Raw genomic sequence first — 12,695 nt, 5'->3', positions numbered from 1 at the left:
AAAACTTTCAGCTCCGGTGTTGGTCTTCCTTTAGTTATCATCTCCTGCTTCAATTGAAAATCCACTTTAGAAAACTGTTTAAGTGTAGAAATGTAGTCTTTCATGTTGAAGAAAACAAATATACCGCTGTACTTTACTTATTTACTGTGTGGCTAGCTCCATGGCTAGCTCGCTGTGTCTTACTCTGCAGTTGTGCAGTCACAGTATCTGGGATCATGAGCGCCCCCAGCGGTGAGTCTGTTCTCTGCCGTTTCTGATCGCTCCTCCGCACACAAAACACGGTAAACACAGTTAGTGACAAAAAACACTGTACATTATATACATAAGCAAAATTATGGAAAATCAGTCCATATATTAAACGTTTCTTAGGCATTTATTGCCGGCGTACAGACAGGACGAACATGCTGTCATATAATGGCAGCCAGTGCAGTTAGCGAGAGGTTCATCAATCCCAGGGGAGGCTCAGCTGCTGCTGCCTCACCGGCTTCGCTTCTGAGCTTTTGAATGGGAAAATGCGAAAATCCAGCGATTTTGAAGAAAAACTCATCAGAAATGCTAAGTAAAAAATAGATACTTTATAGTACATGAAAATAGCAATATAAATGATTTTATATTATTTTTCCATGATAACAGGAGAGGCTCTGCTTCCCCTGACCTCACGTCACTGATTGATAGGCTCATAGGATGATTTACTCATAGTGCATGTGCAAGCAAACAGAACTGTACAGAAATATATTTGATGTACGATACATCAAATAAAGCCTCTAATGCTGTCAAAACCATTTTAAAAAACTTGTACTTAGTCAAACCATCACTCAACATTGTGAGTAATGTTAATGCCCTGTGAAGTAACTAGCACCAGTATAGATTGTTCATGTCTGTTGCAAAGCTTTGATAAAAAGTGACTAAAATTTGTACAGCAGCTAAATTAATCAACTCTTCTGTGACCAGTGGCGGAGCCAGACTTTTAAAGTTGGGGAGGCAAAGGGGGGGCCAGAACCACACACACACATATATATATATAGGGTTAGGGTTAGGGTTAGGCAAAAACGCACGCCCGAACTGCGGACAGGGTTAAAAAAAAGGAAGGGAAAAATCTCGCAGAGTTTAATTGTTCGGTTTGGTTCAGGCAGATCCAACTGTCGATAAACCAGCGCAGGTTTCTCTGCAGATGCGAAAATCCAGCGATTTTGAAGAAAAACTCATCAGAATTGCTAAGTAAAAAATAGATACTTTATAGTACATATAACCGCATGTCACTGATATATATATATATGAGTATAGCTAGATTAAGTTAGCTTGTGCTAAATTCATTTAAATAATGCCCTGTGCTCTTCAACTGGTTGAGTTAAGTTTTTTCTTGGATGTGAAATAAATCTTTGGTTTAAATTGCAGCACTAACTTAAAACTCACAATTCAAGATTAATATACTTTCAAAAAAATTTAGACAACTTGTCTCTTGTTAAATCAACTTTATGAGCTTTAATTTCTGAGTTAAAACCGAAAGACTTTTCTTGTTTAAGTTACATTTTCAAGGCAGCAACCACCTTCAAATCTTTTACAGCGTATTTCTCTGACTTCATTATAGTGTAAAGTTGACAGCCATGACAGGTGGGGTGTCTTGCCGAACAGTCGTACGTCAGCATAGTGAAGAAGAGGGGGCTCAGCACGCAGCCCTGTGGCGAGCCAGTGCTGAGGGTGACGGAGGAGGAGACGGTGTTGTGGATCCTCACAGTCTGAGGTCTGTTGGTCAGGAAGTCCAGAATCCAGTTCCCTAGTGTGAAACTCAGTCCAAGAGAGGAGACCTTCTGCACCAGGGTCTATGGGTTGATGGTGTTGAATGTTGAGAAGAAATCCAGGAAGAGCAGAGGGATGGAAGGATTCCAGCTCTACAGGTGGGTGAGGGCTGTGTGGATCACCGATGAAATGGCGTCAGCAGTGGAGCAGTTCTTCCTGTAGAACACCTGGTGCAGTAGTGTAGAGAAAATAATCTCTGCATCAACATGAAGACGACCAATGAGATTGCGGTGGATTTCAAAAGGGACAAGGATCCTCTTCAGCCCCTGTACATCGGAGGAGCAGCTGTGGAGGTGGTCTCCAGCTACAGGTATCTGGGTGTGGACATACTGTATCCAGTGACCTCACCTGGAGTACTAGCACCTCCTGTCTGGTCAGGAAGGCCCACCAGTGTCTCTACTTCCTCAGGAAGCTACAGAGAGCTGGACTTGGGAACTCAGTCCTGAGGAGCTTCTATCGCTGTGTGGTGGAGAGCATTCTCTGCACCTGCATCACCGTGTGGCACAGCAGATGCACTGCTGCTGAGAGGACGGCTCTGTAGAGGGTGGTTAAGGCTGTACAGAGGACTGTGGGGAGCAGCCTTTCCTCCATGATGGACCTCCACACATCAGGATGCATCACATGGCTACAGCACGGTTGGAATGGGTTAATGTGATTGGGTAAGTTTCTCCAACGTGGGGTCTGTTCATATGATGAGGTGAAACAAGGAAGCTATCTGATTGGCTACTGATCATTACCTGTTAAATAAAAGACATTTCTGGATCGGGGAGTCTCAAAAGTCACACAAATGCAGTGAAGCCCATAGGCCAGAAGCAGCTTGTAAATCAGATTTATTTGTGTTTGCATCAAAAATACAAGTAAAAATGTTGTTCTGTCTATTTGTGCATTTGTAAATATTGAGATTAAGCTCCATAGCACAAACAGTCAACAAACAGCAGCATTTGGAGTCCGCATGTTGCTGTAGAATTTCATATTGACTTTCAAAGTGAGATGAAACTACCCACCCCAACCCATACACACTTTTACACACCAAGGCTGGAACAAACACTTCTGGCAATGGCTTTAATAACTGATGCTCTGTCTGTGAGGTTCGATGAGCACAAGACAATAGATGAGTGTACTGTAGATATTCTAGATGTTATTGTTAGTGTTTTCATCAAAGGGCTGAAGACCACAGGGGCTTTTATGAGAAATGAAAGATTGCAAGCAGGCAAAGTAAAAATAGCATTAACATTTAAAAAGAAGAGCTGACAGTAACTTCTAAGTGTTCAAAGCAGAAAAAAACTGTTGAAATGTTGTCTGCACAAATGTCTTAAAATACCCCAAACATGCATTTCTCTGTGCTGCACTTGTTAATGCAAGCTCTTACCAGCATTAGTGAAGGCTGCACAGGAACATGTTCAGGGCAGTAGTATTCTGGCAAAGTGTTCTTGTCCAGGTTGAACTGGTTCCCAGCAGTTCTTAGGCCCTTGTCTGTACCACACACCTTACACATGGCTGCGTTACCCATGGTGTACGACATTCAGATCTTTCCCAACCAAAAGTAGAAGAATCTATGAGAGTGCATTTAATCATTCGGATTATCCACTCACTTTCCCTGCCTCTCCCTTAAAGACCTACAAGTTGCCATCCAGGGGGTAAACCCCTCAGTCTTAGCAGAACTCAGCTTGCCTTTCCCTGATGTACCACCTAACTGGAATCAAGTCAAATGACACTGTACAGCCAGCAGTGCAAGCTTTTCCTTGATGTTGATTCCTACTCTGACAATTGACTAACAACCTCTACCTTCCCCTCCCCCATTCCCCACCAACTATGTGACTGGCTATTTTTACACCCACAGGCCAAACTGTGCATGTAGAGAGAAGGGAGAGAGGGTGGTCCACATAGCAGCCAGCCAACCCAGAGGGAGGTGGCACCACAGATAGCCTAAATCTGCAAAAGTATGAGACCCAAATACTTCAATACTGTATAATATATAGGGTATGAAATTTGGCATTCTGGTCTCTTCAATTCCGGCATGGTGAGCTGTCTGGTGTGCCAACTCCCACCACACAGGAGCTGTTGGAGACACAAATCAGTGAAGACTGAAGACTGCAGGATAGTCTCGTGACTGTAAGAAGTAAATATTTGTATCAAACCGTCACTGCTACCTGTTACCTTCCCAATGAAACTAGAAATTAATTGTAATTAAAAAGGTAGGCCTCGTTGGGCAAGACAGAATTCTATTTTTGAGCATAATTATTTTTAAACATACATGTTTTCTTCCTCCACAGGATTGTGAATCAAAATGTCTATTTATGCTCTTTCAACAGGTCAGACAGTGCAGCAGACACAGAGGGACTTGAAGGAATCATCTGTCATCATAACTAAAATGTTCACCTATTTACTTCCACAGGAGTACTTTGCAACAAAATGTGACTTATTTTACGGATTTCCAAAGTAAAACATTTTAAAGATATTAATCCATGGCTTAGTGAGATTCCTTGACATTGTATGACTAATATAGACCCAGAGATTTTCATCAAGTTACTGTTTATTATTCCAACAGTATCTTCAGTAATTTGTGTGGTAAAACTGTCCTTTTGTTCTCAAAAATTAGCAATTAAAAATATTTTTAAACCCTTTATTGATAAGTATTTACAACAAACGTATTGGAAATATTTAGAACAAGCAAAATATTCATATGCCAAAAGAAAGAATTACAATTTTTAAAAGCACACAACATTGCAGCTATATTCTTGGAAAAAATATAGCTGATAATATAGATTGTCCAAATACACCATCTTGGGATGACTGCTCTGTGACGAGAACCCAGAGTTCCACAATGCTAAGACATAAACTGTCTGTATGCAGCCTGCCGTCTTCACCTTCATCTGGAAATTCAACTAGAGCACGCAGGTTATTCAGATGCTCCTGGCCAGACACAGGACTCCCACCTCCGGAGTGTTGGTGATGTTGCAACAAGGTGGATGTTGCACTCAGCACTTCCTCTCCACCACAGATGGCATCTCTACACCTCTGGGAGATGCACCAGGAAGGCTGCCCGGGGACAGGAGATGATGTTGGAGAAGAGGCACAAGGGCTGAGTAGCTCAAGGCCTGGATCCCATTCCAAACATTGCTCCAACACTCACTGTGTCCACTGTAAATTCAACTGTTGAATGTGCTGCTAGTGACAGATAAAAATCTTCTTCTTTTCCTTTCGGCTTTTTCCCTTTAGGGGTCACCACAGTGAGTCATCCGTCTCCAGGTAACCCTGTCTTCTGCATCTTCTTCTCTCACACCAACTACCTTCATGTCCTCTTTCACTCCATCCATAAATCTTCTCTTTGCTCTTCCTCTATGTCTTTTTCCTGGCAGGTCCATCCTCAGCATCCTTCTACTGATGTATTCAGTGTCTCTCCTCTGTACATGTCCAAACCATTTCAATCTGGCATCTCGGACTTTATCTCCTACACGTCTGACATGAGTTGTTCCTCTGATGTATTTCTGATCTTATCCATCCTTGTCACTCCCAAAGAGTACCTCAACATTTTAATCTCTGCTACCTCCAGCTCTGCCTCCTGCCTCTTTGTCATTGCCAGTGTCTCTAAACCGAACAGCATTGCTGATCTCACTACTGTCTTGTAGACCTTTCCCTTCATTCTTGCTGATACTCTTTTGTTACACTTCACACCTGACAGTTTTCTCCACCCAGCAAGGGCATCCGGCATAAAACATTTGCCAAATCTGACATGCGAGTCAAGAATATGATCTCCAGTGACAGATAAAAATAATTACTGAATATTATAAACATTATTATATTTATCATTGTTTATAGTGGGGATGGTGTGCTGCTGACCTCAACTTGGGACGTTGTGGGCCGGTGGGTGGAAWACTTTGAAGACCTCCTCAATCCCACCAACATGCCTTCTGATGAGGAAGCTGAGCCTGGGGACTCTGGGTTGGGCTCTCCAGTCTCTGGGGATGAGGTCGCCGAGGTGGTCAAAAAGCTCCTCGGTGGCAGGGCCCCGGGGGTGGATGAGATCCGCCCGGAGTTCCTTAAGGCTCTGGATGTTGCAAGGTTGTGTTGGCTCACGCGACTCTGCAATATCGCATGGACATCAGGGGCAGTTCCCCTGGATTGGCAGACTGGGGTGGTGGTCCCCCTGTTTAAAAAGGGGGACCGGAGGGTGTGCTCCAATTACAGGGGGGTCACACTCTTAAGCCTCCCTGGTAAGGTCTATTCAGGGGTCCTGGAGAGGAGGGTCCGTCGGATAGTCGAACCTCGGATTCAGGAAGAGCAGTGTGGTTTTCGTCCTGGTCGTGGAACACTGGACCAGCTCTACACCCTCAGCGGGGTCCTGGAGGGTGCATGGGAGTTCGCCCAACCAGTCTACATGTGTTTTGTGGACTTGGAGAAGGCGTTCGACCGTGTCCCTCGGGGGGCCCTGTGGGGGGTACTCCGGGAGTATGGGGTACCGGGCCCTTTGATACGGGCTGTCAGGTCCCTGTATGACCGGTGTCAGAGTCTGGTCCGCATTGCCGGCAGTAAGTCGGGCTCGTTTCCGGTGAGAGTTGGACTCCGCCAAGGCTGCCCTTTGTCACCGATTCTGTTCATTACTTTTATGGACAGAATTTCTAGGTGCAGTCGAGGTGTTGAGGGGATCCGTTTTGGTGGCCTTAGGATCGGATCTCTGCTTTTTGCGGATGATGTGGTTCTGTTGGCTTCACTTGTTTCGGGCACGTCCCACCGGGAGGAGGCCTCGGGGAAGACCCAGGACACGCTGGAGGGATTACGTCTCTCGGCTGGCCTGGGAACGCCTTGGGATTCCCCCGGAGGAGCTGGAAGAAGTGGCAGGGGAGGGAAGTCTGGGCCTCCCTACTGAAGAGGATGGATGGATATGTCCACATAGACTATATATACAGTAAATTACTGAACTATAAATTAGGATGTATTGATAGTAAAATGAGATGGTTTGTTCAATAAATAAGCTGAGAGAAATTGGAGTAACACAGACTGCGTCTCCCATGTGCTCATTTACATGCTGTTTTTCAGCTTCATCTGCTGCTGTGAACGGGTCCGGAACCCTGGTACCAGTTACACATGCATGCACAGGGAGAACATGTAAACTCCATGCAGAAAGACCCCAGGCCGGGAATCGAACCTAGAACCTTCTTGCTGCAAGGCAACAGCTCTACCAACTGCGCAGCCTGTATGCTGAAAACATTAAATGAAATTTAGCAGCATTGATAATCTCAAACAAATGTTACATTTATGTATCTGTGGTCTGTGTTAAAATATTAGCATTTATGGGCCCCTGGAGCCCTGACTTAATTTGGATTAAACAGAAGTGCAAATAATTGATATTAATTTTCACTGTATTTTTTGATTTGTTGTTTTTAAGACTAGTTGTGGGTTTAGATAGCCTTTCACTGGAGATGTTTTCCCGTAACATTTAATTACCCAGCAATATTTGAACTTTTCCTCTCTATTTAGCATCTTTAATACGAAAACACGTGGGCCGCCAGTGGATCGCCTCAGCACCTCCACCACCGGGCTTAGCAAGTTTTGGGAGGGAAACCCTGCACCTTGGCTAATAACTTAGCAATCACTGCTGCAGAACTGGAGCAAGTTGTTTCGGGGACACTAAGGATTCTGATGTTGCACCTAATCATTTCTTTCCATATCCTCGCATTTTTCCTTTAATTCCACCAAATCCTTCTTCAAACTGTTCACAGTGCTCTGCAGCAAAATCATCTCGCCAAACCAAGTAAATGGGCCACTGCCATTACCACACTACTACCCTATTTAGCCAGACTGGAATCCTAAAATAATGCAGAAAACCAAAGTAATCCTTCACATCTCCTTCTGTTCGCTGATTGGTCCTGTTCAAACAAGGAAATCAAACAAAGAAATCTAGCTCAATGGGAAAAATCCCAGATGGAGCATTGAAGGGAGATGAGAATCAAGTGGACCACTCACAAAACCCTTAATCCTCTATCACATTTAATATATAGCCAGATTAACCAGTTCTGACAAGTCACAACCCTTTTCAATTTCATTCACTTCCAATCCATGTAATTTCATTAATGTCCAAGCCAATCTCGCAAGAACCCTCTTTGATAAATATCTTCATTCAGATAAAGCAGCCAGTATAATATATGCTGTTTAAAGGCCAAACTTCACATTTAACTCAGAGGTCATGCAGTTCTTCAACACGCAGTGTGAACAAGAATGTTTCTATCCTTTTTTTACTCATTAGTTTGCCAATACAGCCCTTCGTCTTTCCTTACATCCAACACACAAACACACCCAGCCCAGTGGGTAATCCACCAGACGGGGCAGGCGCAGACAACAAATGCCTTTTAATCTGTACGGCCCATATGGCTTGCTGGCTAAGAGATGAGGGAGAGATGTTAGATACAACCCAATGTCCTTATATTATACTATACTATGAGAACAAATGCTGTGCTTTTCTGACATGAAAAAACATCATAATGTTGTTAAAATTCTGCCTCGATAAATAAAGCTGGGATTAGCCCACAACCCTTACCCTAACAGAAAACACAATGAATTATGTCCCAAAAGAGGCAGTCTGGTTTGTTCTGCATTTACCTTAACACAAAAACATCAGGCAATACCTAGTTCTAATATTAGCTGAACTGAGACACGGAAGGAGTTGCAACCCACAGAGGTATAAAGTAATATGATGCAGCAGTTCAACATCCAATCAAGCTTAAAATCTGGGATTTAAAGTCTTCCCGCTGAGAAACATTCAGAGGTTTGCTAGAATTAGTATTAAACTCAGTAAATCTCACTTAGAGGTTTCTGCAGCACTATGAACAAGAACTAAAATGAAAAATAAAAACATGAATTATAGAAACTTGAAAACTGTTACCATGGAAACAGATTTTTCATGCCTGGATGAATTACCAGATGTCTCACCATTCCTGCGAAAGGCCTGACCTCTTAATCTGACAGCATCAGCAGAAAACACAAGTTATTGTGCTTGTCAATAACAGACTGTGTAATCCAAGTAAAATGTCATCTATGTAGCCTGGATATTGAACTATAGCAGGTTTTGTCCATATTACTTGCCAATAATATGGGCAGTGGTTCAGCTGTGTTATTTCAGCAACCGCTTACAGCAGTTGCTGACTATGCATGTGATGCCATCGGCTGCGTTGTTGCTAACACAACACGTCAGTTTGTTTGTGGTGGTTCTGGTGATCTTGATCATGCCATGCTTTCCAACTTTTCAACAGTTTGTCAGCTGTTCTGCCAAGGAAAACAAAACACTATTTGTTTAATTAAAATTTCAGCAATCCAAACTTCTCCAAGGCATGAGCTTCTCTTGGCAAATAAGATCACAGCCTTGTTTTTTTTCTGCTCAGGCTGTAAACTTGTTGTTCAGAGGTAAACTGTGACTAAATAACCGTGAAACAATGTTTAAAGGACATTGAAGAAGGCCTGCAGGGTTATCATGATGGTACAGACTGGGAGGCTCTGTGCCAACAAAATGGACTAAAAGTGTGACAGGTGATATAAACCTCTATGAGAACAAGATCATCCCCATCAGAACAGTTAAATGTTTCCCTAACAACAACGTTTTTATTAGGATTTACCTGAGAACTTTCTAAGCCCAGTGATGGGTGCTATGTGAGTCATCCAGTGGAATTATTAAATAATCTTATGAAATAAATCTACCCATGTTTTCCAGGTAAAAAAAACTTTGAAAGTTGACAGGAAATAATAACTATGTTATTATGTGTTATTGGAAGACATTCTGATACCTAAACACCAGCTATAAATTCTTTAAAAAAACAACCATAAAAAATACAATGAAAAATAATTATTACAATTTTGCACTTCAGTTGTTTCATGTATCCGAAAATGTTTGGCTCTTACTTGTTAGTTTGTTCACTGAAGTTGTTAGTGTGTAAACCAGTAAAAGTCTGTGGTTACAGAGTTCCAGCGAATAAAAATCACCTGACCTCAGTCTCCTTGTGTGTTCACATACTGACTATATTGTTGCCATTGTGCTTCCAACCGTTTCACCAAAAAGATTATTTAACCCATCTTTGCTATCACTGTTACAAACAGTGCATATAAAAAAATCTTATAATAAATAAATAAACAATGCTTAGCCTGGTGGTCCATCAGGTTTATGAAACACTGGGGGTAACCCTGCTTTACCACTGGTGACCTGAAGGAGTTGCTAAGAAAAAAAATTGCCTTCCGGAAGGTAGAGAGGGAATTATTAAGAAGTATGCAGAAGCAGCTAAAAGTTTAACAAATTCCCCTCTGGTAGCTAAACCTCACCATAGGGCAAATTTTTTTGAAATATTCCAGCAAAGTGGGTGTAAGGAGATTTATTAAATAATCTTATTTTGATATGAGACACTGTTCCAATTAAAATTAATCAAGAATAACACAGAATGCATTCTATCATTATTTTATTCAAGGGTCAAATAAAATAAAATGACCGTTGAGACTTTCGCAAAATCCAGGAAAAAAGAAACAAATAGACACATTGCTTTTTAATATCCACCAGTTACGTAAGCATGGGACTTCCCTTCAACTGTGATAATTCTAGTGACTCTTTTTCTGTGTTGTTGACTTTTATAGATCAGGTAAAAGAATACCCACAATGAAATAGTAACTCAATAGACAAAACTAAAGCATGAGTGGGATAAACAAGAGAAGATTTTTTTTTTTTATAAAAAGCAAGAGACAAGAAAATGGAAGAACACTATTGCATGGAGACGCTGCCAAATGGGCTTGTTACTATTAGAGGACATATTAGAGCCCTTTAAAAATCGCTATGCCTGGAGATAATCGTACTTAAGGACGAGCTGAAGAAAGAAATGAAGAAAGAAATAAATCTCAGACAAGAAATAGACTTAACTGTCAGAACAACCAATAGCTACAGGCACAGCAAATGAACATCAGCAAAGCCCAGACATACATAGTTGAGGTGGAGGTGTGAAAGATGGACAATAATGAGGTACTAACAAAGAGCAAACACAGTGAATGCGAGAAAAACTAACCAACCTCAAAAGGAGATCAAGGAGAAACAATATCCAAGTCTTCAGTCTACCAGCGGATGTGGAGGGGAGCTCCACAGCTAGATATCTGGAAAAACTTTTTAAAAAAAGGAACTCGAGCTTTCAGTTGGGGCCAATCTCCAGATTTAAAGAGCCACCGAGACCTCACCCAGAAACCAAGCCTAAGAAAGGCAACCAGATCAATCGTGGTCACCTTCCTACAATTAGAGATGAAAGAAACAATCTCGAAGAAAGCCTGGCAGAAAAAGATTCAGGGAAAGAGCAAACAAATCTACTTTGATTATGATTAACCAACAGAAACTGTTCTGAAACAAAAGGCATATGTGAGTATTAAAAATGGGATTGAAGGAGAAAGGAATACTTTTCCAGACACCTCTTGCTAAAATCCGGATACACTGGGATAACGAAACAAAGACATACAAAAGTGCCAGAACAGCAGCGCAGGACATGAAGGAAAGGGGCTACACTGCTGAGCCAGGAGGAGACACCGTGGCAGCAGAGAGGCAGCGAGCAAAGAGGGAAGAACGGAAACCAGACACGACACACAGAGAGGATACTCTCAAGGATACTAATTCCAGAACCAGAGCCATGTGTCGAGGTGAGGTCGACTATTTCTAGCCAGAACCTCTCAGCCTCACACACTAGCTCCAGCTCCTTCACTACCAGAGATGTGACGTTCCATGTCCCAAGAGCCAGCTTCTGCAGCCGAGGATCAGACTGCCAGGGTCCCCTCAATCGGCTGCCGCCCGTAACACATTGCACCCGACCCCTTTGGCCCCTCCGACAGGTGGTGAGCCCATTGGAAGTGGGCTCACCATTGATTTATTGTTTATTGTGACATGCCTAGGTTAGCACAAGATTACATGGTTTCTACCCCAGACCATAAGTGACTAACGCAGCTTTGTTATGTAAATTTACTGAAGCCCTATTTCTGTCTAACTCTGGAAGAGAAAGAAGTAAAGGCAGTTGCCCATTCTGTGAAGGTGGATTTGACCTTCACAACAAGTTTAGCTGAGGATGTGCAGACTCCAGATGATGCTGTGTTCCAGGCAAGACTGAAGAATTTTGAGATGTTGTCTAATTTGCAACTATTACTGAGCCATTTGTTTGCATAAAGAAGTGAGCAGCTGAAGCAGTCCATTTTGGATTTTCATGCATTGTTCAGTGATATCCCAACATGTACTAACTTAATTGAGCATGATATAGATGTGGAAATTGCACAGCCCTTGTATCAGCATTTCTATTGTGTTCCTCCAGAGAAAAGTATGTTTTTGGAGTCAGAAGTTCAGCATTTGCTGGAGAATGGCCTGGCTAAATCATTTTGTTCCAGTTGGGGCTCACCATGTTAGTTGGTTAAAAAACCTGATGGTACTTACAGATTCTGTACTAATAACAGGAGACTGAACAGCATTACAAAACCTGACTCCTACCCACTTCCTCAGATGGAAGACTGTGTTGATTGTGTTGGAACTGCTAAGTATGTGAGTAAATTCGATTTGCTCAAAGGTTACTAACAAGTACCTTTGTCTGCTCGAGCCCAAGAGATGTCTTCCTTTATTGTACCATCTGGATTATACTCTTGCACTGTAATGAGTTTTGGCCTCAGAAATGCACCTGCCACTGTCCAGCGGTTGATGAACCAAGTGTTGACGGGCTGGAAGGTTGTGTGGATGATATAGTGGTCTTCAGTGACACATGGACTGAACACATGCTACGCATCCGACAACTGTTTCAGCGTCTTCAGGATGTTCATCTAACTGTAGACTTTGCAAAATGTGAGTTTGAAATAGCTACAGCGACTTATTTGGGAAAGGTTGTTGGGCAAGGACAAGTGAAACCAGTAAGGGC

General features: G+C 42.4%; 1 protein-coding gene and 1 long non-coding RNA gene across 27 annotated transcripts in view; one reads left to right on the top strand and one right to left on the bottom strand.

The window, feature by feature from the left end:
* The window catches only part of ank2b (ankyrin 2b, neuronal), a 206,942-nt gene that overhangs the window by 144,750 nt on the left and 49,497 nt on the right, over positions 1 to 12,695 (bottom strand). For 21 of the 26 annotated variants that reach the window (XM_008434860.2, XM_008434871.2, XM_008434861.2 and 18 more), the window contains exon 1: positions 3,167 to 3,416. The exons of the other annotated variants lie outside the window; for them this stretch is intronic. In XM_008434860.2, coding sequence (XP_008433082.1) covers positions 3,167 to 3,319 — 153 coding nt within the window. In that variant the 5' untranslated portion in view covers positions 3,320 to 3,416. Of the gene's footprint in view, positions 1 to 3,166; positions 3,417 to 12,695 lie in introns of those variants that run through there. 26 annotated transcript variants of the gene reach the window in all.
* On the top strand, positions 3,560 to 5,609 carry LOC103480088 (uncharacterized). Its single transcript, XR_536048.2, has 3 exons — positions 3,560 to 3,909; positions 4,110 to 5,046; positions 5,157 to 5,609. It is a non-coding gene; the product is annotated as an uncharacterized LOC103480088 (long non-coding RNA).

This window comes from Poecilia reticulata, linkage group LG18 (genome assembly GCF_000633615.1).
Source record: "Poecilia reticulata strain Guanapo linkage group LG18, Guppy_female_1.0+MT, whole genome shotgun sequence".
Lineage (NCBI taxonomy): Eukaryota > Metazoa > Chordata > Actinopteri > Cyprinodontiformes > Poeciliidae > Poecilia > Poecilia reticulata.
Note: the sequence above shows the minus strand (reverse complement) of the source record. Positions and strands in the feature narration are given on the sequence as shown.